General features: G+C 38.6%; 1 protein-coding gene across 4 annotated transcripts in view; it reads left to right on the top strand.

Annotated features, from left to right (window-relative positions):
- The first annotated feature begins 4,127 nt into the window (after positions 1 to 4,127).
- Positions 4,128 to 25,316, top strand: part of SNX14 (sorting nexin 14) — a 45,038-nt gene continuing 23,849 nt past the window's right edge. For 2 of the 4 annotated variants that reach the window (XM_062489851.1, XM_062489849.1), the window contains exons 1-13: positions 4,128 to 4,267; positions 4,352 to 4,472; positions 5,293 to 5,369; positions 5,482 to 5,560; positions 12,192 to 12,235; positions 16,822 to 16,909; positions 20,423 to 20,507; positions 22,766 to 22,922; positions 23,202 to 23,277; positions 24,118 to 24,162; positions 24,249 to 24,329; positions 24,475 to 24,589; positions 24,968 to 25,123. In XM_062489851.1, the coding sequence (XP_062345835.1) occupies positions 4,128 to 4,267; positions 4,352 to 4,472; positions 5,293 to 5,369; positions 5,482 to 5,560; positions 12,192 to 12,235; positions 16,822 to 16,909; positions 20,423 to 20,507; positions 22,766 to 22,922; positions 23,202 to 23,277; positions 24,118 to 24,162; positions 24,249 to 24,329; positions 24,475 to 24,589; positions 24,968 to 25,123 (1,264 nt within the window). The remainder of the gene's footprint in view (positions 4,268 to 4,351; positions 4,473 to 5,292; positions 5,370 to 5,481; positions 5,561 to 12,191; positions 12,236 to 16,821; positions 16,910 to 20,422; positions 20,508 to 22,765; positions 22,923 to 23,201; positions 23,278 to 24,117; positions 24,163 to 24,248; positions 24,330 to 24,474; positions 24,590 to 24,967; positions 25,124 to 25,316) is intronic. The other 2 variants (XM_062489853.1, XM_062489852.1) reach the window with 1 other exon arrangement.

Genomic DNA, 25,316 nt, shown 5'->3' with positions numbered 1-25,316 from the left:
GTGCATATTCCTGCAGGCCTCTATTTCTCTACTGTGTTGTAGTCGACTTCTACACCTTACTGCTATACTTTCTTTTTTTTAATGCCCCGTAAATAGTAATTTATGAGCAAACAAATTATTTTCATCTCTAATATCTAAATTCTCTCCAGTGTCTTGTCTGTGAAAGATTTTCTTTAGAAAATTCCTTTTCATGTTAACAAGTTGAAGAAAAGCTCTGCACACCAATCTGTTTCTGAAACTTTTTACTTTCTCTTTGAGAGTTACAAGTTCTTCAAGGCAAAACTGACTCTGGTACATTGCCTGTTTTTTTTGTTTTGTTTTTTTTTTTTTTTTCCTTCCTCCCAAGTAGACCTAGTCCCAGTGAAATTCTAACACACTCTGTGCTCCTCAGCACCCCTCTGGTTTGCAGAGCATTGTTCCTGTTGGGAATACTAAACTGACCCTCTGGAAACTGCACTTGAAGTGGGTCCTTTTACTTGAAATTCTGTATTGGATCAGTCTCCTTGTCTTTTCTTTTTTGGCCTGCAAGTCTTTATTCTGCCTGGTATTTTTAGTCCTAAACACAGCCTAGTAGGTATTTTCAGGTTTTCTAACCGAACTGTATTTTACAGTCTCTTTTTAAAAAAAAGATGAGTTTTGAGTGGTGTGTTACAACACCGAATTGAAACTTCTTAGCCTTTCCCCTTTATTTCAATTGCTTTCTAAATCTGGTTCTAAACAAACAACACAACTTGCAAGTCTCTTGTCATTCCCTGCAAGTGTGGAGACCAGTGATCTTTTACAAAGTATTTCCCACATCTTTTCTTAAACCACTTCTCCCTCCCACCTGCCATTTCGCTCCGTACTGCAGCAGCTGAATTCTCCCATTGCGCTAGAAGAAAACTTGTGAGGGATTTTATCCAGGAACCCAAAGCCCTTGTTGCTATATTGAAGCAGGTGCTTCTGGGCCCAGGTTATTACTTTGTCATCCACTTTACTTTAATCTGGTCAGAGTGAGGGTCAGCATGTGATCCAGGAAGCAAATGCAAGACCCTACAACTACAGGCAGCACACATTTCCATACAGCTGGCAAGCGTGGCTTGGTGTGGGTAGTACAGGGATATGATTCCCAAATGCCATATATCTAGACTATGAACAGTTTATTAACTCATTTACAGACAAATTAATATAAATATTTATAACAATAAATTTTGCTTATCAAAGTGCTAATAATTATTCTACCCAAACCAGAAATGTGCAATAAATGGTCAGCCGTCACTCCCCTGTAGTTTCAGTGTTCCTCTAAAGGCCAAAAAGTACTACTAAAGCAGAGTTTTCACCTTACATTTGTTTCATACACCTGGATCATCAGGTGGAAACCAGTAGCTGTTGGTGGATGCCCTTTAAGTTTTGAATTTGAAAAAATGCAAAGAGCCTACTGATGCTTGCCTTTCTTGATATCTGACTGGCCAATTTCAGTTTCACTTCTTTATTTAGGCTTAGCTATTTGCTGAATATAAAAATCTCTAGAGTTCTCTGCTAAATGGCTTTAGTTAGAGATTAATATGAAACCTATCTAAGCTTCTTGGAAAGGGCCCACAAAATGAACAGGGACTTGTGAAGAATAATTATGAAGGAAAGTTAATTCCTTGTTGAGTAAATATGAAGGATTAGATGTTGTAAGTTAGCCTTGGCAATTCTAGCCTTGAAAGAGAGGACTGTGTAAGGCCTTGAAAAGAGCAAAAACAGACTTGCAGAGTAAATTAAATGCAATTAACTGGTGAGAATCTGTTTATTACAGTTTACTGTCTGGCTTATTTTAAAAAGGCATTTTTTAAGGTTAAAAAAGTGCACTTTGGTAAATACAATCTCAGCCTAATAACTGATGTTAGTTAGCCAAGAAATTGTAGTTTTATATTTCAAGTTGTTGAAATCTGCTCTAATATACTTCTTAGATGCTAGATTAGGCAAGCTTCTCCTGCCATCAGAAAAACAGGCTTAAACTCTAAACCAGGGAGAACTAGCTCCACAAGATGACTTGTACGATCAGTGAAAAATCCTTTTACGTTTTTAACTCTAAAATAAAAATCTATCTTTCCAGAATAACCCAGTCCTGGCCACATTACTTCAGAGGCCATCTTCAGATGCATGTTTTTCCCTGGTGCTTCTCCCTTCAGCTGACCACAGAATCTTCCTAAGAATTTATGTGAAGAAAGAAAAATTTGTTGTTTCCAGGGAATGGATATAAAGTTCTTATTTTTCAAAGAATTTTGAAAAAGCTTGATGTTGTCAGCAGTTCCCTTTTGTTCTTCTATGGTTTTGTTTTGTCGAAAAACAAATGTCTGCTGAGTCTTTCAGTGCACCACAACAATCTAGGGGCCGGGCCGCAAGTGACAGAGGGTGATGGGCAATGCCAACACTTCTGTCTCCAGCAGAGAGGGATGGGGTAAAGCAGTTTGTTGTGTCTGCTCAGCAGATGGACAGTCTGTGAACTGAAGGAAGCTGCACAGTTCATAAGATAATGAGGTACAATTAGTACCAGATGTGAATGTGGCAATTTTACAGTAAGCAAGCACAATCCTGATCAATAATGCAATATAAAGAAACTTTACCTGAAGGACACAATGCAAATGGAAGCAGAAGTTTGACTTAAGCTTCTGCTGGTTTCCGGTGTGAGTCACTTCCTGTGTTACAGACACATGATGCTGTGGCATCTTCATGAAATATTGTGAGAATTATAGATTTTTAGAAGTTATTCGTTATTAAAAGCATTGCAAGACAAGTGACCAAAAATCACTAATGGCAAAGCTGAGGATCAAGTAAGCTGATAGCAAAAAAAAAAAAATGCATCTTAGGAAAATTATTTCCTCTGAATATTCTGTATGGAGATTTGCTGTATGAACGCACCTTGGTTTTTTCTACTAGAAAATGTGGGCTGACACGAAATAATACTGTGCAGAGACTCTTGAAGAAATTTAAGCTGACCCTGGGCTTTTGCCAGGCGCTCTGAGAAAGGTCAACATACTGAAGTCGAACTGCAGCATTTCACCTACTCAAGATGTCAAGGGAAGTGTTGCATAAACCGACAAAGCATCTGAGCAAAGATTCTGAAAGCTGTTTTCTGATTTCAATCTCTAGATGCTGACTCGCCCTCCGAATACCAGTATTTTCTTAACAGTGTAGTTGTGAAGGATCTCGGTGAAGATTTGTAAACACGGCTCATCTGAACAGATGTATTTCAATATTTCACGTGCCCTCGTTTATTCAGTCTGCCGCGTGGGGCTCGTGCAAATGGACATACAAGGCAACAGCAACTTCTAAAAACAGCTAAAAGCAGGCATCGCTGCCTGAGCGGGTCTCCTCCATCCTTGCCATTCACAAGCCCCTTCGTGGGTACCGACTCCCAGCGGTTGTTTCATTTTGCCGATTGAACCGATACACCCACAACCAGCAGTGTCTTATTAAGAGAGCCTGGAGTTTTGTAAGACTTGAGTAACTACAGAGCAGCTGAAAGCAACTCCAGTGGTTTGAAAGCTTGTAGTTTACAGTGTAACTGAGGGTGTTACTGGTGTGGCTTTAAATTCTTCTCTCTAGCAATAAACTACATTCTAGAACTCCTCTCTTTTCAATGTCTTAGTCTTGTATACTTACTGATGTTAAGGTGGGGGTCTTGCTACATTTCCTACCCCGTTCCTTTTCTTTATGGCCAATTAGGAAGCTCTGAGTGGTGTTTATAGGGTTTTAGCGTCCCAGCCACTGAATGATTTAGTTCAGTCATCGTCCAAATATAGAGCATTTAATCAGACGTAGCACTTAATGACCGCTTGGCGCTGGGAACCCCTTGTTATCCGGAACCCAAGTATTTATAACTAGGTAAGCCCGCTGTCATCAGAGACCTTCTATTTACAGTGCTCGGCGCGCTACGTGACACAGCACAGCTGCAAAAGCGGCCGCAAGCCCGCACTTCCCGGCTCGGCCGGCAGCCGCTGCTCCTCCTGCTCCTCCTCCCGCGGCCCACCCGGCAGCCCCTCCTTCTACTCCTGCTCCTCCTCCTGCTCCTGACGCGGCCGTGGCGCTGCCGCCATCAGCGGGCGCCGGTAGCGGAAGCGGCGCCGCCTCCGGCCCGGCCGGCGCCGGCAGCGGCCGCCATGGGGGGGGTGCGGGCGGCCGGGCGGCGGCTGCTGCGGCGGCTGCGGGGCGCCGAGGGGCTGCGGGAGATCTGCCGGCAGTACCCGCTCTCCTGCTGCCTCCTCCTGGGGCTGGGCACCGCCACCCTCCTCCTCAACCGGTAACCGGGCGGGCGGGGGAGCCGGGCGCGGGCCGCGCTGCGCCTTCTCACGGAGCGGCTTTTCCTTCCCGTGTGTCTGTAAAGGTATCTTCATATCTTGATGATCTTCTGGTCGTTCGTGGCTGGGGTCGTCTCCTTCTACTGTTCTTTGGGACCGGACTCCCTCCTGCCCAATATTCTGTTCACAATAAAATATAAACCCAAGGTAAATATGCCTGTGGAGAGTCTCGTGCTTTCTTTAAATAGGATAAAAATTTATATGGAGTAGCAATTCTTGTCTAATCCTGGCCGTTTTCGGAAATACTGTGCGTCAGTACACTACTCCTACTGGCAGGTGTTTTGTGGCAAATAGGTGATGATTAAGACCGAATTCTTCGCGTTTTTCTGCACAGTCCCATCAAATCCAGGTATGGTTGCAAGGCCGGTTGTTGGAGTGTCCATGGGTGTTGTTTCCTGCCTCCCTCATTGCACATTTTGAACATTTTGAGTAGCGGGCAGTGGAGAAGCTATGTTGTTTGCTCCTTTAGTGGGGCTTTTTCTTTTCTAAAGATGCCCTCCTTTTGGCAGGCTAGTGGTGAGTCTTCTTTGCACACTGTAATCTCTAAGCAGTACTTGGCATTTCAAAGAGAAAAATATTCCCAAAGCAAATTGCTCTTTTCTAACTTAAAACTGTCCAGTGTAGAATTTCATAGGGCTGAAAATCAATAGTTGCAATAGTTCAAGGCTATGAGCAAGGCAGAGAAACCATCTAGTCTGTTACTAGACTGATTAATGTGTGGGGAGATGAGTGGAGATATGAAGGGGTATCTGTGTCCTCTGACTTTGTTTCAGCATAAGCAATTTTTCTTTTTTGGTTCAGTTGTTTTTCATACCATGCCTTGTTAATCTTGTTTTACTGCTGGAGGAACAAATTTGTCTTTATTCAGTTGTCTGTAAAAGGGTAGTCTGAAAGGAAATTCACAAATGTGCAGGTATATTAATAGAGTCATCATTTTGGAGAATATTAACTTGTCCAAATCTCTTAGCAGTTGGAATTGCCGGAGCTGTTTCCCCATGGTCACAGTTGTGATGTATGTGGCAAGGTCAAGTGCAAGAGGCACAGGTAAATTACATATGTGGCACCGGTACTCTTAGTAGTAATGCAATTTTACACATCACAGTAGGAAACTCTTAACTGCACATTGTTCCATAAACTTCTCCATGCTCTCCTACAGACCTGCTTTGCTTCTGGAAAACTATCAGCCATGGCTGGATCTAAAAGTGCCTTCCAAGGTTGATGCATCACTTTCAGAGGTAATTGGTGCATCGTTTCTTTAGTACGTTAAAATTATGTGGGTTTTTATTACCTGTCTTTGAAACTTCTTGCTTCTGGTTCAGTTGATGGTTCAGATGTACCTCACAGGTATTTTAACTTGTTCGAGTAAAAGTCAAAAGAGTGCTGGGAGCAGGGAGCAAAGGTGGCGTGCTTTTAAACATGGATTGCTTCTGTAGCAGTGCACCTAGAACACAGAAGAAATGTCTGTGTAAATTGGGAAGAATAGTGGAAAGAACAGTTACAGTTGTACATGTCTGAGTCTCAAAAAGTTAAGGATTTCAGCCTGCTTACTTTCTCCGAGTTGAGGGTAAAAGTTGATTTGCTCTAATTACAAAAGTTCTGTAATGGAGATGATAATTTGATGGTAGGGAGCCTACAGGAAGGATGGAAAGCGACTGTTACAAGAGCATGGGAGAAAACAAAGGGGAATGGATTCAAACTGGTAGAGTAGATTTAGTTTAGATATTAAGAAGAAATTATTTACTGTGAGTTTGGTGAGGTGCTGGAACCGGTTGCCTAGAGAACTTTTGGTTGCCTTAACCCTGAAAGTGTTTAAGGCCAGGTGGGATGGAGCAACCTGGCCAAGCGAAAGGTGTCACTGCCCATAGCAGGGGGTTGGAACTGGATGATCTTTAAGGTTCCTTCCAACCCAAACAATTGCATGAATCTGTTTAAAATCATCAGATAAAGCTGTATCAAAATCAGTCTAAAAAAAGAAATGGCTGAATTTACTCAAAGAAGAATAACATATATATCTTTCTTAGTAAGACTGTAAATCAGGTATTTTATTTTGTTCTAATCTCTTTAAAAAGAGCTGTTTGAAGGGCAATTTTTCTTTGGGCTTGTTTTTTTTTTTTTGTTTATTTCCTTGATTAGTAATTGATGAAATGTATTGGGAGCTAAACTGATAGGTAGATTAATATCCATTTATTTAGAATTCCAGCTTTGGAGTTCTGTGGTAAGAGGATGAACACCTGGCATGGCAGAAGTGAGAGGATTTTTGTATGTCAGTTCTTGCAGCTAACAGCATTGTGTATAAAGTCAGAGTCATATGTGTCTGTGGTATAAGCTAACACTTTAGTTCAGCTCTGTGAGGTATTGTCCCAGGCATGGCCCACTGCAGGAGTGGGAGGAGAATGAAAACTTTAAGAAGGCATGGACAGTTGAGGAATGTTTTTAAAAAAGAAGAGGTAGCAACTTGTTGACCTCCTCTAGCTGAATGAAGTGACTTCTGTTATTTCAGATGTAAACAATTATTCTTTTAAAGTTACTTAATCTGTTTTTTAAAATAAGTATATTAAAGTGACAATATTGCTGAATAGAATTTCAATAGACTCTTGTGTTAATAATATAATGTAAAATAAATGCTTCTATGCATTTAATATTTTTAGGATTTAGGGTACCAAATAGCTGTGGTAGTCTACGCAAGGGTGTTGTAAATGCTGGAGGACTGGACATTTTTTTGTTTGGCTTAAATGGGAATTTGATGCTGAAAAGGTCCTTTGTAGTACCTCTTTGTAAGCAATATGAGTAGATGCCATAGTTATCTTCTTGGCATTTTGTATGTGATTGCTGTAGTTCTGCATTTACCAAAAGAGTGGCCTTTTCTTTGCTGTTACTTCTCACTTCAGTGGCATGTCCCAGGCCCTGCTTTATTTAGCACTGTGGGTGTGGGTTTTGTGTATCCATGCCCATGCTTCTCATTCCTTTGCCTCCTTTGTGTACTTAAGTAGAGGGAAGAACCAGGCCTGAGCTATGGACCTTCCCAGGGCAGCTAGCCAGGGTCACCCTCCTCAGTGGACCCAAACAAGTAGTCTGAGCCACCTTTTTCACCTGTGTTGGACAGATACTGTTTGGGATGAGAAATCTCATTGCATGGCTTCTCATTGCAGCTGTTCTCTCTTCTGGTTAAAAGGGTAGCAAGGGGTTCTTTAACCACACCATATTCCTCTTGACCCTCTGCTCTGAGGATGCAGCATGTAATGCTGGCCTGGAATTGGATAGCCTGCTTCAGGTTGGAAGGAGAGACTGCTCTTACTTTGTTTTGTGGGTTGGTCATACATTAGAGAGAAGCTGACACAGTGTGAACTGAGTTAAGGTTAATTACAACCTAAAGGAGTGCAGAGTACAGCCTGTTTCTACAAAGCACTTTCTTCAAATACTTAGAATAATTTTGGATTTTTTTATTATGTTTTAATTTTTCTAGTTCTTTTTTTGCAGCTTGAAGAATTTTGGCAATATTCTCATTTCAAAATGTTTCTAATTTGAACCAGGTGTATAGCCTTTAACCTTGTGTTTTCAAGTGCTTTTCAGAATAATTTAATACACACTCAAATCAGAAGAAATCCAGGTTTTCCTTGCAAGCGTGGATTTTTCTTTCTTGGATTGCGATGATAGCTTGTGTCACTTTGCAAATTCTTAATCTTTTGCAGCCTTGCTTTAGTCTATTCAGCTGCTGTGCATGGTTTAAAAGAATAACAAAACCCGTGCCTGGACATTCCTCCCTGCATTTATGTTTGTTGTTATAGTTGAACACTAAACTGTCTCAACCATGCATCCATCAGTATTTTATAATTTGGGCTGTATCCTGCACAAAAATAAGGCAGTGACCTAGGTATAAATTTGCTTCCAGTTTCTAATCCATTTTGTATTATGCTTGTTTCTTCAATGTTTTCTTTCTTTTTGAATTAGGACGTGATATCGGTTGGTCAGGTTTACATTGTGTGTAATCCAGGTGCTACAGATTGTATAAAGGATGATTTAATTCTGTTGTTCTGTTAGTGAATTAATCTTTTTCTCTACAATTTCATTTTTGCTATGTGAGGGACTATTGCAAGTCAAATCTGGAAAACTGCTCAGCTACTCTTGAACAGCATTGTGAAAAAATTGTCTCACTGGATCAAGGTGCTGCTGTCTTTTAATCTCACTTTTTTCTCACTTTTAATCTCACTTTTAATCTCACTTTTAATCTCACTTTTAATCTCACTTTTAATCTCACTCTCAGGTTCTTGACAATGGGACTCAAATTTTTTTTGTTTTGTTTTCTAAAAGCCAAGAAATAGCAAATGCATAACAAGAAATCAGTTATTGCCTGAACGTACTCTTTGCAGGTCCTGAACTCTTATAGTAACACAGTGGATTGTATGCTTTCTTATTGGAATGGCTTTGTTCTGCTCCCAGGAAGTGGCCTCAGCTGTCAGGTTGTGCTGTCTTTTCAGGCTTTATATTTGTTATTGTGGTTTGTGTATCAAGTCCTTGCTCCTTTCTGTTCTAATTGGGCCTGGTAGTTCTGAACTGCTACTGACTCAGTCATTACTTGTCTCTGTAGTTTCTCCTCCTGACAATTGGTCAGTTGTGTGGCAGTCCCCAAAAAGCTTGTCTCAGCAGCAAAGACAGACTGACTTGCAGTGTTGCAGTGCATGCTAGAAAATAATTTCTCTCTCTTTTTTTTTAAATTTAACTGCTGCTTATATTGCTTCCTGCTGCATTTGGTTTTACACTTGTAATCTCTTTTCAATTCAAAGCTGCCCACACATAGTAAAACCAGTCATCTTGCAAAATGCTTGAAAAAAGAGGTAGGCTTGAAATGAAAATACTCATCATTTGTATTTAAAACTGGAGAATAATACTTTAAAGACAAGGAAATGGCTTATTACTAGCTGTCATTCTTTGAAGTGTCCCATCTACTTTATTGGCATGTGTGAAGTGTGAGCAATTGAGCCTGAGTAGTATTTTTGTTGTTGCTAAAATGGAAGTGGGTACACATGTCCTGCTTCCCCAGTGCTTCATGTAAGTGCAGTGAATGATGCGGCAGATTTTTTTCTGTCCAGCAGAATCACACTGACACAGTCTGGAGTGCTGATAGGGTTCAAGGGAAAACAGTGTGGACAGCATGCCTTGAAATCCAGTTAGTGGCAGTCAATGGCTTATTACTTCTTGAGTGCTGCTATTTTTGCAGTAGGGATGATTTCACACAATAGTTCTGCCTTCCTTTCTGTACAGCACCTCAGTGGAATGGAGCATCATACTTAACTGCCTCTGCCATGCCATGTGTTTAATTAGTTTGCAAGTAAGGGCTGCTTTCTGTGTCCACACATTTTTTATTAAGGCCTTTTAGATAATGTGAGTCCTAGTAGAACATGTCTTGCCTTCTGATATCTTGACCAGTGATAAGTGGATGCCAGTGAAAAGCGTATTTTGAGTTAGTTGTCTGTCTCTGTGCATGCTGTGTCTGTGTCGTTGTCTAGTGAGAGTATCTGCAGTGTTCTGTGGAAGCAGTGCCATAAAGCTTGCTCTTACAGTGTGGATGTTGAAGAGAAACACTGGCTAGTCTGTGAAATGATTCCACTTGTGCTCAGTTACTACAACATGGGATGAATCTGAAGGAGAATTCTTCTGAAAAGACTCAACACTTGAGTGGGAAGGGTCATCAGGTCTTGCACTTTTTTTTACTTTTCTTGCTTATTTAATAACCATGGGAAGATGAATCTCAGAACCATGTGTGTTCTGCTTAGGCAGCAGTAAGGATCAGATCTCTCACTGTTGGGAACAGTTCTTCTAGTGCTTTCAGAGCCCTCTGTATAGGACTGTAGAGGAAGAGAGGTCCAGTAAGTTATGTTAGCATCTGATGAACTGAATTTGTAGTGGCATGTTCATGGAAAGCTTGACAGACAGGCTCTCAGTTCAAAAGTAGTAGTCATAAATGAAGAAAACTGTTTCAAGAGGAGTTCATTGTATTCCCTTTGAATACACTGTCCTGTGCTTGAAGGCTGTGCAAGTGCACTTTCCAAACAGAAAGATGCTCTGCTGCTTTTGCTCCTGATGGGGAGGCACAGAGCCAGAGTGGAGGAAGAAAGAAAAGGGCTCCCTTAATAGTCAGATGGATTTTTTGCAAGCTTTCTGTAAAGCACTTTTTCTGAAGAGTGCACTTTGAGCCTTGAAAGAGGCTTATTTTGTTAGAAACTCCACACGAACAAAAATAATGTCACAATACCTGTGAGACTGAGATTTCTTTGGCGTAAATTGGTGGCTCGTGTAGTGGCAATGCTATGGAATGCATCAGGGAAATTGGTTTAAGTAGTCTAATATACTGCTCTTAAGGCCCACGGCCTGTGATTGCTGACTGGAGCTGGATGTGATCTCCTTTCTATTTTTCGAAGATTAACTTCCATAGAAGTTCTCTGGGATTTCTTAATCTCTTCTAGACTGGGAATTAAAGCATCTGTTGTCATTTTCCTCCCTTCCCACCCTGCTTACATATGGAAATATGAGACTGGGGGGTGGGGATGGCACAGGACAACATGATACAACATTCAGCTTACCCATCCATCATTAATACATGATGGTATTACAGTTTTGAGATCTATTACTGCTGTAGCACATAAGGGTAGGAGAAGAGATATTGATGGCTTTGTGTAGTCCATAACACAGACATCTAAAGTTATCCCAAGCTGCAAAACGTCTCTTCAGAGAGAAGGGAAGAAAATCACTGAAGTGGAACAACTGGAAAAGAGAAAGTATTTTATCAAATCTGAGAAGGCGATACTCTTACTAGCGAAGACAGAAAAAGTATTTGTGAGCTGCTCAGGTCTGAAGAAGTGAGAAACATTAAAAATGCCATGTGTTTTTTTTGAGTATGCTTTTGTAATCATGACAGGAGCAGAGGCATGTAGTGTCCTAAAGATAGTATAAATTTAGTAAGTCTTGAATTCTTGCAGTGCATACCATGTGAATGAGTGCAGCAGCAGATCTTTTGAGAAACACTTACTCTCATGAATGACACTTGTGTATCATCTGTTACATTCAGCTTTCCTTTCAAACAGACTCCACATTTTTCTGTGTACACAGTGGCTTTGAAAAACCTTTCCTTCTACAGAACCTCACATAGCAGCACATGTATTCTCTGTTACTTCCCTCATCAGCATTAATGCTGCTGGGGACAAACTGATCTCTAGAACACTGATTGAAATTAAGGGGCAGGTTGCAGTGGGAGAAGGTAGTATGGGTGATATCTTGGGGCTATAGTGAAGGAGGAGGAGTCTTAGGAGAACTTTATCCTTCTGTATCCTTCCTTGTTATGCATGGCTTTCATAGGAATTGCTTTTTATGACTTCTTTTGCTTTCTTTGAGAATGGTGAGCGTACAGGATTCACTGTCCCACCTTGAAGGTGGAGGTTTGGTTGAAAAAGGATGGAGGTGTGTGTAGGTGTAGTATGTAACTGTGCCTGTGGGACACTGTGCTATGTCAGAAAAGAAAGGGGACTCATCTGACAAATTAGGGATGGGCCGTTTAAGGTGAGATGACATTTTGTGTAGCATTTGCCTGACAGTGGCCACAGCAGTGTGCTTCATGTTACTGATAGTATGTGTGGCAGATGTTTCTTGAGGGTGTCTGATGAAACCATTGCTTTGCTGTTACTTGCCCCAAGTACTGATTACAATGCAAAATGGTTGATCTAGCAACAGGATCACAACTTCCAAATTTTTATGTTTCATGGTTTATGAATTATGTGCTGTGACTTTTGGAGGGCGTTTGTGATGTTGACTATTCTAACAGGATTTTGTAGTAAACTGTTTATTTTTTAATGTGGTTGTCTTTGTTCTGCACAGGTGCTTGAGTTGGTGCTGGAAAACTTTATTTATCCATGGTACAGGTATGAGCTTTACCTAAATGTTACTGATTTTAATAGCACAAATGTTTGTCAACCTGTTTAAGAAGTTGTCACCTGAAAATAAACATTTCTGTTTCCTTAGAGAAAGATAAAGCATACTTTTGAGTGCTACAAGTTATTGTCTCTTAGCAGAGTAGAACAGACTTTTTAATAGTTTAGTTATAATAGAGGTGGTTCTGAAATTTGGATTTCACCCTTAAAACACTTTTAAACTGTCTATTTTATGTGTTCATTTTGTGATAACTCCTGCTTGGAAGTACATACAGGTTGATGAAAATCTGTGTAAAAAGTGAACCTCTGAAATTTACTTCCAGATTAGAAGCGTACTGATCTGTCACATTGCTTAAAAAAAACCCCAAAACTTTGGGGGGTTTTAAAGAAAAGGTATTTTGAATACATATGGCCAATTTCTTGGAGATCGTCTCATAATTTTTTGACTTCTAAGACTGTCGGTGATTATGTTGCTCTGAATAGAATAGTACTGTGTAAATAACTTTGAACTAGTGAATAAAGAAAAGACTATGGCTGATTATTTTTTCTGGATTTTTTTTTTCTTTTGGGTTTTCTTCCTTGTACTTTTATATATTAGTTAGTGTTTTGAAGTACTTTGTAAGAAGATATTAAAATATTTATATCTGATAATGCTGGCAGTAATGTGTTTAAACAACATCTTGCCTTTATTCTGAATTTGTCTTCTTCATTGGAGGAAGGTGTTTGATTTGTCCTAAAAGAATGAATTCTTTCTTCTATTTTCTCTCTGTGCTGTTTGGATTTTTTTCTGTCTCTGGGATCTAAAATCTCCTGTTCAGACTTCTTTGCCTCTTGGGTTTCAGATTGTGGCCAATACCTGCATGTCTCACAAATAACTTTGTGTGTTGAATATGCTGAAGCGTAAAACTTCGCTGCTGAAGCGTAAAACTTCGCTGCTGAAGCGTAAAACTTCGCTGCTGATGCAAACAGCAGAGGGAGCTTTAGCACCACGTGTTGTGAATGCGAGCTGGAAACCTCAAGGTTTTAAACTTTCAAATACAGAAAACTAGAGCATGTTCTGTTGAGGTGTTGATAAAATAACAAATATAAGGCAACCATCTCTTGTATTGCATGGCTGGAAAAGACTTTTCCGTGGCTGGTGGAGGATGTCTTCAATGTCTTTGTTATGGACTGACAAGGAAACTTGGCTTCCACCAATTATTTACCTCTCTGACACCCATGGCAGTGGAAGTCTGGAGTACATCATCTTATGGGGATAACAATTCACTGTATATATGCAATATGCAGTTAGAAATGCAGTGTAAAAATATGCTTGGTATGAAGCCAACCAGCCTACATTCTGCTCCATCTTGCCCTCTGGTGAGCAGTATAGGTGTTCCTGCCCTGTCTTCAGTTCTGCATGGCTTCATCTCCAGGTTTTGAACTAGTTCCGTAAATTCACACCATGCTGGTCAAATCTAACAAGCTTTCAGTGAACCTGAAATACTGGGAGTTCAGTGACCTACAGTGAATGCAGGATGTCCAAGTAATTCTACAGGGAACAACTTGGTCCTGAAAAGCTTACTGGTTTCAGTTTAACAGTAGTGATGTCAGATCTGATCCTATTTAGTCTAGACATTTGGGTGTTTCCAGCAGGGGTTGTGCAGGGAGACCTGAACTGTGTCTGTGTGCCATATTTGAGAGCTGGCTTATAGGGCATGTTCTGACTTTTCCTACTCTACTCTGTTCTGCCTGCACTGTTGCAAAGCTCACATCACCTGGGAGAGAGGATTCTTGCATTCAGGGCATGTTTGTTTTCTGAGCAAGTGAACCTCACTCAGGTGAATTCTTCCCAGAGCTTTTGCATCCATGCTGTCCTTATTTGGCAGCGTGGCTGAGTAAGCACTAGCAGGCAATTCGTACTTGGCAGATAGTCTGGTAAAAGAATTGGCTACATTCCTTTGCAAAGAAAAGTTGGGCATAATTCCTTATGCTAGCTCCTCTGCTTTTCACATGAATAGATTTTGTGCAGAAGCTACCTTTTTTTTTGTGTGTGTGTGCTGTGCCAACTGATACCATCTTGGACATTAGTGTTACCAGGATGTGTCTCAGTCATAAGTCATGGAAGTGTAATGTTTACAGGGGTGTTGCAAGATAAAAATCACTGATTTTTTTGCTTAAGGAATAAAAGTCCTAAAAGCAGATAAAAACTGTTTTATGTTTGTTTCAATAATAAACTGTGTAAGAATTTCTAATATTTTATTAGCAGGTTAAAATCTTACAGGTCCTAAATTTGGACCATTTTAAGGGAATGAGGATTAGTGCTTAAAATCCAGTGAACTCTACTGAAATAGGTTGTTATACCTATGTGCATTTTTGGTTTTTATTTTTCAAAACTTATTTATTAGCATCTTTTTTTTTCAGTTGTGTGAGAAGAATAGAGCATATTTGTAAGTAATCCCAAGATTTTTAGAGCTACAAAACACAGGTCTGAGTCTATTGCTTATGCTGTGCAGCAAAACTATGTAATATCTTGCTTACACCTACCTCATTTTAAAGAGAGTTTAAAGTTTGAATGGGTCACACTGTGCTTACTAAATATTTTTAGTCATTAATGGTATTGCAACTCCAGTTCTCTCAGATTAGGACAGAAGTCAGTAATCACCACAATTTTGTAATACATAGCTATGAAAACATTTTTCGTTTACGGTGACTCAACACAAAGTTTTCACATATGGAGGTGCTTCTATTTTAAATACAAGTAATGCAAGAAAAGTTCAGAATTTTTGTTGAGTTAAAAACCATAGCTTTACATTTTTATTAGCTTGCGATTTATTTTCTACATCTTTTTGAAAGGAGTTAGCCAAGTTTTGTAAGAATAATTGATGCACAGAGGAAAAATACCACTTTGCTATTTGTATATGATTTTCATTTATCAGTGGATCCCATAAGACTTTGCATGCGATAGCAATTGGGCGTATCTCTTCTGATACATTAGACTCATAACTGTTTACAATTAATATTCCTAAAGTTCTGGGAAAACACAGGCAGCCTTTAAAATATTTCCAAGAGGGTTATTTGGACTTTCCCGTGTGTCACTGGAGATTTGATATTTTACAGGTTCATGATGTTTTTTCCACCAGTCTTCAGTCTGCTGGTGATTAAAAGAATGTCTTTGCAAATCTGTTGTGAGAGTATGTGGCATAGTCGTGTCCAAGTAGAGCTAGCCAAGATACTGGTTATCCAAGTGTCAATAAAATAACAACTTCTTGGTCCAAATTACTTCATGTGTCTTGTTGCCTATCAAATGATAGTAGTACCATAATACAGTTTGTTTGCTAATCCCTTGGCAATACTAATTCCTTTGACAGTGTGGGTATTTTCTAACCATATTACTTATAAAATGTCAGCCACTGATCTTAAACCAAACTTTCCCCTACAGTGTTCTGCTTATCTGCATGTGATTAGCTGTTGGAGGATGGCTGTGTTTCATGTGCCAGGCTGCTTTCTTTGAGGTGTTTTTTTCATGTAATTAGTTACATACTTTGACTCTCTGGTACTTCTTGTATCTGTACCTGATTGTTCATCATCAGCATGCCTTTGAATATTCTATAACCCAGGGCTAAAATTGCTTTAAAAGTTGGATGATGAATAATGTAAGTGTTTTATACATAATTTTTTAAACTATTTTGAAATGTTCTGTTCTTGCATGTGGTGTTCTTTTATAACGCAAATAATATTTCTACTTGCCACATTCATTTATCACCAAAAAGGGTGATAGCTCTTGCATATGACTGTTAGGTAAAACTGGATGCAGCCTCCTTTGTTTTGTCATTATTCAGTTGTTGCACATCAGTTTTACCAATATATTAGTAATGCTCTAAAGTTCATATTAATCATATTAATAATAATCTTGGTAGATTTTTGTTTTTCACTTGCATTTTGTGGAATGCTGGCATCATGATCTTTTTTCCATTCAGTTTAGTTGCAGTTTCTTCATCTAAGATGTAGTGTGTTTCTTGTTTTTGTTCAGTTTTCCAAGAAAGTCACAGAGTTAGGTATTTTTCTTCCTGAATCATGTTTAATGATTTTTACTGTGAGTTTTCACTGAACATATTTTATTGCAGCAGATGGAAGCTGTCAAGCCAGACTAAAAGTTTGGATAGTATTTCGACATAGCATTTTGGAAATCTGTTTAAGTTCTTCTTTGCTTCCAAGCAGAAGCCACCTTAAGTAATTTCAATTTCCTTTATACCATTGAGTTAGCATGTGTTTCCATATGTAGAAACGAGGTTAGATTTTACTCAGTCAAAATCATGCAGATAGTATAAGAGAGCAGGAATTGGTATATTATTGCAATTTCCTGACGTTTTCCTGAAGCCATTGTGTGGACAGCCATTGTGGGAATGCTGTGTATTTTCGTCAGACAGAAGACTGCTGACTCTCTGGTGGCTTTCACTTCAGTTCATTCCAGATGAAATATTATTGCTGAATGTTCTTATTCTTATGCTATTAATACTGCCAAATGTATTGTAGTTGGATTAATAGAAATGTGTTTTATTCTGCTTTCTCACATGCCATGCTTTGAAACACTGCAGAAATATTACTGATGATGAGTCCTCAGTGGATGAACTGAGAGGGACACTACGGTTTTTTGCATCTGTCTTAGTTCGGAGAATTCACAAGGTAAGGTGACTTAAAGGTATTAGTGTTGGTTTTCTCTCAGAAGGAATTGATATCCATCTCTAGTGAGTTCTTAATTTTTAAAAAAATTGTGACTCTAAAGACAGCCTTACAGTGTAGGTTGTTTCTAACCATCTAAGTTACTTGTTTGTGGTATCTACCCCATCTTTCTGGAGCTTGTCCCCTTCCTAGTAATAAACCATCTCTGAAGATTCATCATTGGAAGTGTTCAGGATCATGTTGGATGTGGCTTTGAGCACCGTGTTGTAGTGAAATATGTCTGCTGTGGCAGAGGATTGGAATAAGTGGTCTGTGAAGGTGCCTTGTGACTCAAACCTTTCCCCAGTTCTTGCAAATGGATATATTTTTTACACCAGTGATTAAAACGTTGTGATCTTCTAGCTGTCTTTTGGTGACTTAATCCAAGTGGAAACCATTTTGAGAATTACTGTAAAAGATTTATTTGAAAATGGTGAGCTGTGTTGTAGCTTCTGCTTGCTTGTCTTCTTAAAATGAAAACAAGGCCCTTACATTGTCTGTAAAGAATACACTGTCATTAGGTGACCAGGTTACCGTAATAATTAAAGCAAATGTGGTTCTTACGTTAATGCAGTTCTTCAGGAGCATTTTGAGTGCTAAAGATTAAAAGTGTTTATTTGCTGTGTTTGATCTATTAGCACATACTTTTTTCTATGTGCTCTCTTCTTAACAGCACTACTCTTTCCTGGTAAAGTGCTTCAGGCCTGTTTCATGGAACTGCTTCTAACTTTCTGGCAGTTCTAAGCAGAAGGGGTTGCTAACTCAATTTCCAGAATTAGTCAGCGCTGGCCTCTTTTGGAGCCACTTCCATAACTGTGTGTCTTTCCCCCTGCCCCCACCTTACTAACAGCAGTATTTTCTGAGCTACAAGTTGGACATGTATCCTGTCATGACTTATTAACAGCTTGATTCTTTCCTTCTTACTGTAAGATCTAGATGATTTTCTTGTTTGTTTTAAATGTCGCTTTTTAAAGTGAACATGGGGGAAGATTAGGAAATGTCCATGTAGCACAAACACTGTATGGAGGTGTGAAAGTGGAGTAAAGCTTCAAAGTGAAAATCTAGACCAAGGTCTTAAATTTTAATTTGGAGTTGTAATACATGCTGGTGTTAGTTGCATTGTTCATGGATGCATTGTTGACTCAGAATGACCATGTCTCCTGTATTGATCATGTAATAAGGCATTAATTGGGATATCTCAAGTGAGTTACAGCATCTTGAAGTAGAGTGTTAATTTACCATCTCTGCCTCTGACAGTGAGGATTTAAATGTGGTATCTTCAGTTCTCTGGGTAGGCAATATGTGCAACAAACACCCAAGACATGTGCCAGTATTAAGCACTGTCAGGGGACCTACAAAGTAAAGTTCATCACAGAAGTAAATGCATATGTTGAGGAGAAATTTATCATCATCAGTTGGAAAATAAAATAGTTGTATACCTTTGCCAAGCAGCTGTACTCTGTTTTGGATTTATTATTAAATGCTTGAAAGCTATAGTTCTAGCTAATAGAGATAAAATGTTTAAATTGAGGAAGAATTGTGTATTTTAAAATTTTTTTAGATTATATCTTTATGTATTTTTTGCCAAAGAATATTCTACTTTTGAATTGGGACTTAAAATTACAGATTGCTTTGATGAAAAGAATGCTTTTGTTTTCTGTTTAAAGCTGTGTAGGTCAAAGCATGGTTGTTGAATGAAGTTACAAGCTCTTCAGGCCAGTCAGCTCTTAAATGTACACTGAAATACTTCAAATCTGGATTTTCCTTGCTGTGGCCATTTCTGGATCAGTTATGGATTTTAAAGGGAAAGGGAGGGGTTATAGCACACCTTTGTACGGCGTGATACAGATAGCCTTGCACCTGACTGAAGTTTTTGACAAAAGTTGAGTGTCTGCTGCAGCATTGATAATTTCCTTGGCTGTGCTCCTTGGGAGGAAACACTGCCCTATCATTATATACCATAGGAAACTTAATTTTTAGAAATTGATGTTGGAATGTGAGGCACAAAAGACAGGGTTTTCTCATTGATAAGCAGAAGCTTGTCCTTTTGTGCTTGCAATTAGGAGCTGACCTTACCTTTAGGCAGCTCAAATCAATTGTACTGGCTTGTCAGGGCTTGGCAGGCCAGGTCAGGTCATAGCTATGCACCTCAAATGTTACAGGGGAGTGTGAAGGAATATGTGATATTCTCCTTGTACAACTGAATAAAAACCACCAACTTTTCTCTCAGATCTCTTTCCTTGTCTGGCACGATGCTGTATTGAGGAGGGATTCCTCCATCAGGAAAGAAACTTGTTCAGAATTCCTAGATTTTGAACATCTACAGATGTCTCTTATTTATAATTAAGTGTATGCAAAGTGTAAATCACATTCTAGATGTGTTTCTGTGAAACCTGCTGCAGTTCATATGGAATCCCTTGAAACTATACAGGCTGGGAACTAACTGGCTGCAGGGAGAAGCTCTGCTTACTGCAAGGGTCCTGGCCCCAGAGTAGACTGTGAGCTGAATATGAACCATCAGTGGCAGCTTAGAATACCAACAGCGTCCTGGGCTGTAGTGGCAGTAGCAGAGAAAACCAAGGAAAGTCATTATCTGCCTTCACTGGATCACTGGCATCTAAGATACTAATGCAGTTTTGGGCTCCTCTTTACATGAAAGTGGAGGAGGTTCAACCAAAGGGTTACCAAGATGATTGGGGCTGGAGGAGTTGACTGTGTTCAACTCCACAGGTTTTCAGCACCACCTTGGATATAGCCCTGAGTGCCATGATCAGAACCTGCTTGGAGCAGGGCTAAGACATCCCAAGGTTATTTGTGCCTGAACTGTTCTTCCATTTTTGTAGCCACCAAAGAAAATAGAAATGCAGGACCCTAATACAATCCTTAATTAAATCATGCATGTTTTTTGTGTGGCTTATGATCACATAACTTTGGCAATAATGGTCTTTTGACTCTGTGACTCAAATTCTCTTTTGGTTCTGCCATCACCTGAGGGGCGACATTTTTTCTACCTATGTGTAGGAAGGTTGCTCTTTGGTTTTAGTCCTTGTGGATGCAGTTGCAGAGTGTTAAGGCACACAGATATTAGATGCAGAGCATAGTTATCTTGATCCTTTTGTTGGTAGTCAAATTTTCCAGTAGAACTGGACTTCATATACTGTGACTCAGACGTCACACTGCCTTGCTCTATTTGTTGCAATGAAAAAAATCATAATGGGAAAGAGCTGACAGTAAATGTGTTAACTGTTTTTTCTGGCATTTAGTTCTACGTGTTCTCATATACCTTGGCAGAAGAATGAGGACACTGTCAGCTCACCTAGGGAATTTTGGATTGTTTATTAATGGTTCATTTTGTGTTTCAAACTGGAACATATAAGCAAATTACTATGTTTGACATGTTTGGTTGTCTGTAATAAATTTTGGTGGGGGAGGTGGGGAATACAACAGATTTGGTTTTATTTTGAAACTATTCTTCAGGTGGACATTCCAACAGTTATAACGAAGAAGATGCTCAAGGCAGCAATGAAACACATTGAAGTAATAGCCAAGGCCAGGCAAAAAGGTAACGTCAGGACTTAATACATTGTCAGTTTAAGGCCAAAGGCCGAATATGAATATTCTTTCATGCATGTTTGAAATTATATTGCTTTGCCTTTTTATTCTTATGGCCTCTTTTTTAAAAAAATTAGGTCCTTATACATTTTTTTTCTGATGGTTGAGAAGGCAAATAGGGACAAAGTTGCAGTACTTATTCGTATTCTCTGCTTTAATTTTTATTGCCGCATGATGAAAATACTTAATTTCTATCTCAGTACAGGGGTGAAGAGGAATATGAGTTTTGTCTATTCAGAGCAATCAAGATCATTTAGGAATGCTTCTTTAAGTTTTTCCTTTATATTTCAGATGAGTAGATATAAATGAAAGGATTTGTACATCTGTGCACAGTACCTCATTGCTCTTATAGATAGAATCATTTCAGATCTGTGTTAGTGAAGTTGTTATATGTTAAAAGTTAGGTTCATGTTTGTAAGCCATGGAGAGACTTTGAGCAGAAGCGTATTTATTATCCAAGGTAAGAGTATCTTCACAAGCCTAAAGTAAAAATTATATTTAAACTGCACATTGAAGAAATATTTGGAAACACTTGCTGTTTTTGTTTTTTCACTGGCTGTGTTCCACAGTGCTGTATCTACTAAATGTGGTTTCATTCAACTTTTAAGTGTAGATGTTTACTTTAACTGGAGTCGTGAACTTTTCTTCTTTCCCTCCAAATGTCTGCTTGATATCCATAAATACATGCCATTGGTCCTGTGAGTAGTGTTAATCATTAAGATGGATAATGAGACATAGTCTAATCACTTTGGACGTCTTTCATGGCACAACAGAAATTTCAAGATAGTAGATAATCTTGCAGTGCTGTTTATGCCAAATTTCATGTTTCGTTTGATTCCTGCCAAGGAGTTGGAAGCGCTTTTCTTTAGCAATAAAGAGCTGTATTTTAAATGTATGGCACTGAAAATATAGCCATTTTTTCCTCAGTGTTTTGAAGGAAAATACTTTGTTTCCTAATGGCAGATATGTGAAGTAGCAGCTGAAAATGACTTTTAGTAGTGCTTTCTAGTAAACATGGCTAAAGCAGCTACCACAATATGTGGTTCAGAGGCAGCTTTCAGACCTTGCTTTGGTGGCTGGTTGAGCCTAACCTTTTTGTCCTTATTTTCTAAATCCTTTTTCAAATGATTGCTTTTAGGGGGCATTTCCTTTTCTCTTACTCTTGTTACCCTTACTTCTCTTAGTAATCCTATTTGCACCTTCGCGATTCATTACCTGTCATTGCTAGAGGGTGCATTCCTTGTCTCTGCATTTAGTGACACGAGCTAGGCAGATTTATCAGGTGATACATATTCCTGCATCCCCTCTGTCAGCTGATACCACTCATGGGTCTTGGTTGTGAAGGCCAAGCCAGCAGGCTTCTCTCATATACTGGGAATAAGCTTTAACCTTGGAGGTAACTGGGGAATGTATTATGTACCTCACTATGCCCGGTGGTGGTGTAGGCACAAGGCTGTGCCACATTGCTAGTTCAGCTAGGTGTGATTTATAACAGCTCAGTTCTTGCCTTTGAAGTGATTTGGAGAAATGTAACATTGTTGCTTCCAATTAATGTCTGTAGTTTTTAATCTGATAAAGAGGTATTCTTTCAATTCCGCTGTAATTTAATAGGCAGTGCTTGTGCAGATCCTCCTGCAGGTTTTGGCTTGATTTACCCTGTGTTTAAAATGTATGTTCCTTCACGTTTGTTTTTAAGTATTCTAATCAGGAAACAGATTCTACAGGATTGAGTAAAAGTTTATGTTGATTTCAAATTGTGTTGTAGGCCAAAAAAATGGGAGATCATGAAGAAGGGGAGGAAAAAGGCAATTAGAGGCAGGCTTTGCATGATGCAGTTTTTTTGAGAGTCCAGATGCTCAGTTTTTATATTTAGTTTATATATATATTTAAAATTCAATATATAAATATAAGTTTATATTATTTTTATATATTTATATGTAATGATTAATGAGAAAGCATTCTGGATACCATGCAAACTGCAATTGTTTGGTGAAAGAATTCTTATTTCAGTGTGAGGTTTTCTTTTTACATAGCTGGGCTTCAAAGTCTAAGCCAAGGTTCTTTTGTAAAGTTTCAACATCTTATCCCTTTGGCAATTGTATGTGTACTAAAAATACTAACATTTTAGCTCAAACGAAAACCAATTGTGTTTTGTTTACCAGTAAGAAAAAGCTGAAGCAACTCTATAATGCTGTTTTTCACTTTCAGTAAAAAATGCAGAATTTTTGCAGCAAGCTGCTTTAGAAGAATATGGACCAGAACTGCATGTTGCTTTGAGAAGCCGAAGAGATGAACTTCACTACTTAAGAAAACTTACTGAACTTCTTTTTCCTTATATTTTGCCCCCAAAGTCAACAGAGTGCAGGTATATAAATAATTTAGAATTGTGGTTTTTTGAAGTGTTTCCATTGTATGTACCGCCATAATTTGGAAAGTGAAAGAATGACCTTCACAGTCATTTTCCTTCTTACCCCCTTTTTATAATTTTTTTTAAAATTTGTCTTTAAAATAGCATGCTTATGGTATTATTAAATCCTAAATTATTTCCCAGTAGTATATGACAGAATTGGAAACTTCACTTAGATATTCATGTGATCTAATATTGCTTTGGATTTTTATTTTCTTTCTTTTATTTTCTTTTCAGATCCCTGGCCCTTCTCATTAGAGAGATTCTCCCTGGTTCAGTTTTCCTGCCCTCAATGGATTTCTTGGCTGACCCTGTAAGACTTTGGAGCACAAGAATAATCTTAATTTATTCAATATTACTGTTGACCTACTAAGTATGTTGTGGTAAAACAAATTATACACAATGACTTACTTGCTGTGCATTTTGACTGGATAAAAGAAAAAGAAATCTTGTGGACAATTGTTTTGTTTGTTCATATGAATTAACTCATTGAACTGACTTACATAACAGTATTGGTGTGATCTCTTAAGAATGTACTTCTTAGTGAAGGATTACAGCTCCTGTCAATTGGGAGAATGCTGTGCTAGTGTAAACATCTGCAAGCTACTATGGCTACATTTAAAAAGAGCTTGGTTACTTGAACTCCAGCTCTGTGGATCTTTGTGGCAGTCTAAGTAACCAGCTTTTTTGCAGCTGTGTCAAAATCAATTTTTTTCCTGTAATTCTGCAAATCATGGGGCATTTATTTTTGAAGCTGCAATGCTGCCATCCTTGTTTTTATATATGCATGTTTTTTAGTAGGCAGAATTGCAGTGCTTATGCAGGCATTACCTGGCTGCAAGCAGAAAGTACTGTAATATGGAAGTATTAGTAGTTCATTAGATCTGCACATAGAGTAAAAATACTTGGGAGGGCTTTCTTCCACTGGGTAAAGAATGTTTCTGTGCAGATCTCTTCAGAAACTCCCTGACTTACAAAAACTTGAGGAGACCATTGAAGGTCAATTCTCAAACATGTTCCCAGGCTTTTCTTTTTTAAGAGGATTAATATACTCAAGTTTAAACTTGGGTATAATATAGTATTGAAATGATTTTAATATATTTTGTTGAGTTTCTTTAATAATAATTTTTTTGTTGTGTTGTGTTTCTTGCAGGATACTGTCAACCATTTACTGCTCATCTTCATTGATGATAGTCCAGTGAGTACTGACAAGGTTGAAACAGTGGCATTTTGATCAGCCATGAAAGAAACTTTCTTACCTAGTTGTCATTTTTTTTTCTGCAGCCTGAGATAGCAACTGAGCCTACTTCTTCCTTGGTTCCATTCCTTCAGAAATTTGCTGAGCCACGAAATAAAAAACCATCTGTAAGCAAAGGGCAACATTTACTTCCTTTCCTGTTTTGAATAAGTGTTTTACTTTACCTGCTGATTTCGTTTTACGACTCTTTGCATTATTTATGTACTCATTGAAAGTCTGAAAGTTGGCTGACTGCATTTTTAACCTACTCAGGTACTGAAACTGGAGCTAAAGGAGATCAGAGATCAACAAGACCTTTTATTTCGGTTTATGAACTTCCTGAAACAGGAAGGGGCTGTCCATGTGCTGCAGTTCTGCCTGGCTGTGGGTAAGATTACAAATGTGTGCTGATGTTACTTGGTGATACGGAAATCATTCTAATGGAAAACTACAATTTGCATTCGGGTAATTTATGAAGAAAAAATCATTCATATGCCAGGAACAACCTCATGGATTTCTCCCTACTGTGACAAGGAATAATTTCTTTTAATTGAAATATATTTTTAGTGATAACTTTATGAACAAATCTGCATTACAGTTAATAAGAAGACAGCTACCTCATTAGCTAGGATCTTGAGGAGTCTTATGTTTATTTAATTTTGAAGTTTTACAAATTACTTACCTACTGGAAAATTATATAGGGTGCTTCAAGATGTTATTTACCAAGTTGATCAAGTAGTGCTTTTTTCTTTCCTTTACTTCACAGAGGAGTTCAATGACCGAATTTTGAGACCAGAACTATCAGATACTGAAAAAATGTCTCTTCATGACGAAGTACAGAAAATTTACAAAACTTACTGTTTGGATGAAAGCATTGACAAGATCAGATTTGACCCTTTCATTGTGGAAGAGATTCAAAGAAGTAAGTTGAAATTCGAAAAGAATAATATACACTGGATTCTAAACAGTGTTCTGTAATAAAATGAAAACGAATTTTGCTGCATATCATAGAACTTTTTTTCCCAGTTTTAAAAATTATTCCCATGCTATATTGTGCTTAATCCTTGTTTTGTCAATTTATTTATATATTTTATTTGTACAACTTAGAAGAGCTT

This window comes from Cinclus cinclus, chromosome 3, assembly GCF_963662255.1.
Source record: "Cinclus cinclus chromosome 3, bCinCin1.1, whole genome shotgun sequence".
Classification (NCBI taxonomy): Eukaryota; Metazoa; Chordata; class Aves; order Passeriformes; family Cinclidae; genus Cinclus; species Cinclus cinclus.
Note: the sequence above shows the minus strand (reverse complement) of the source record. Positions and strands in the feature narration are given on the sequence as shown.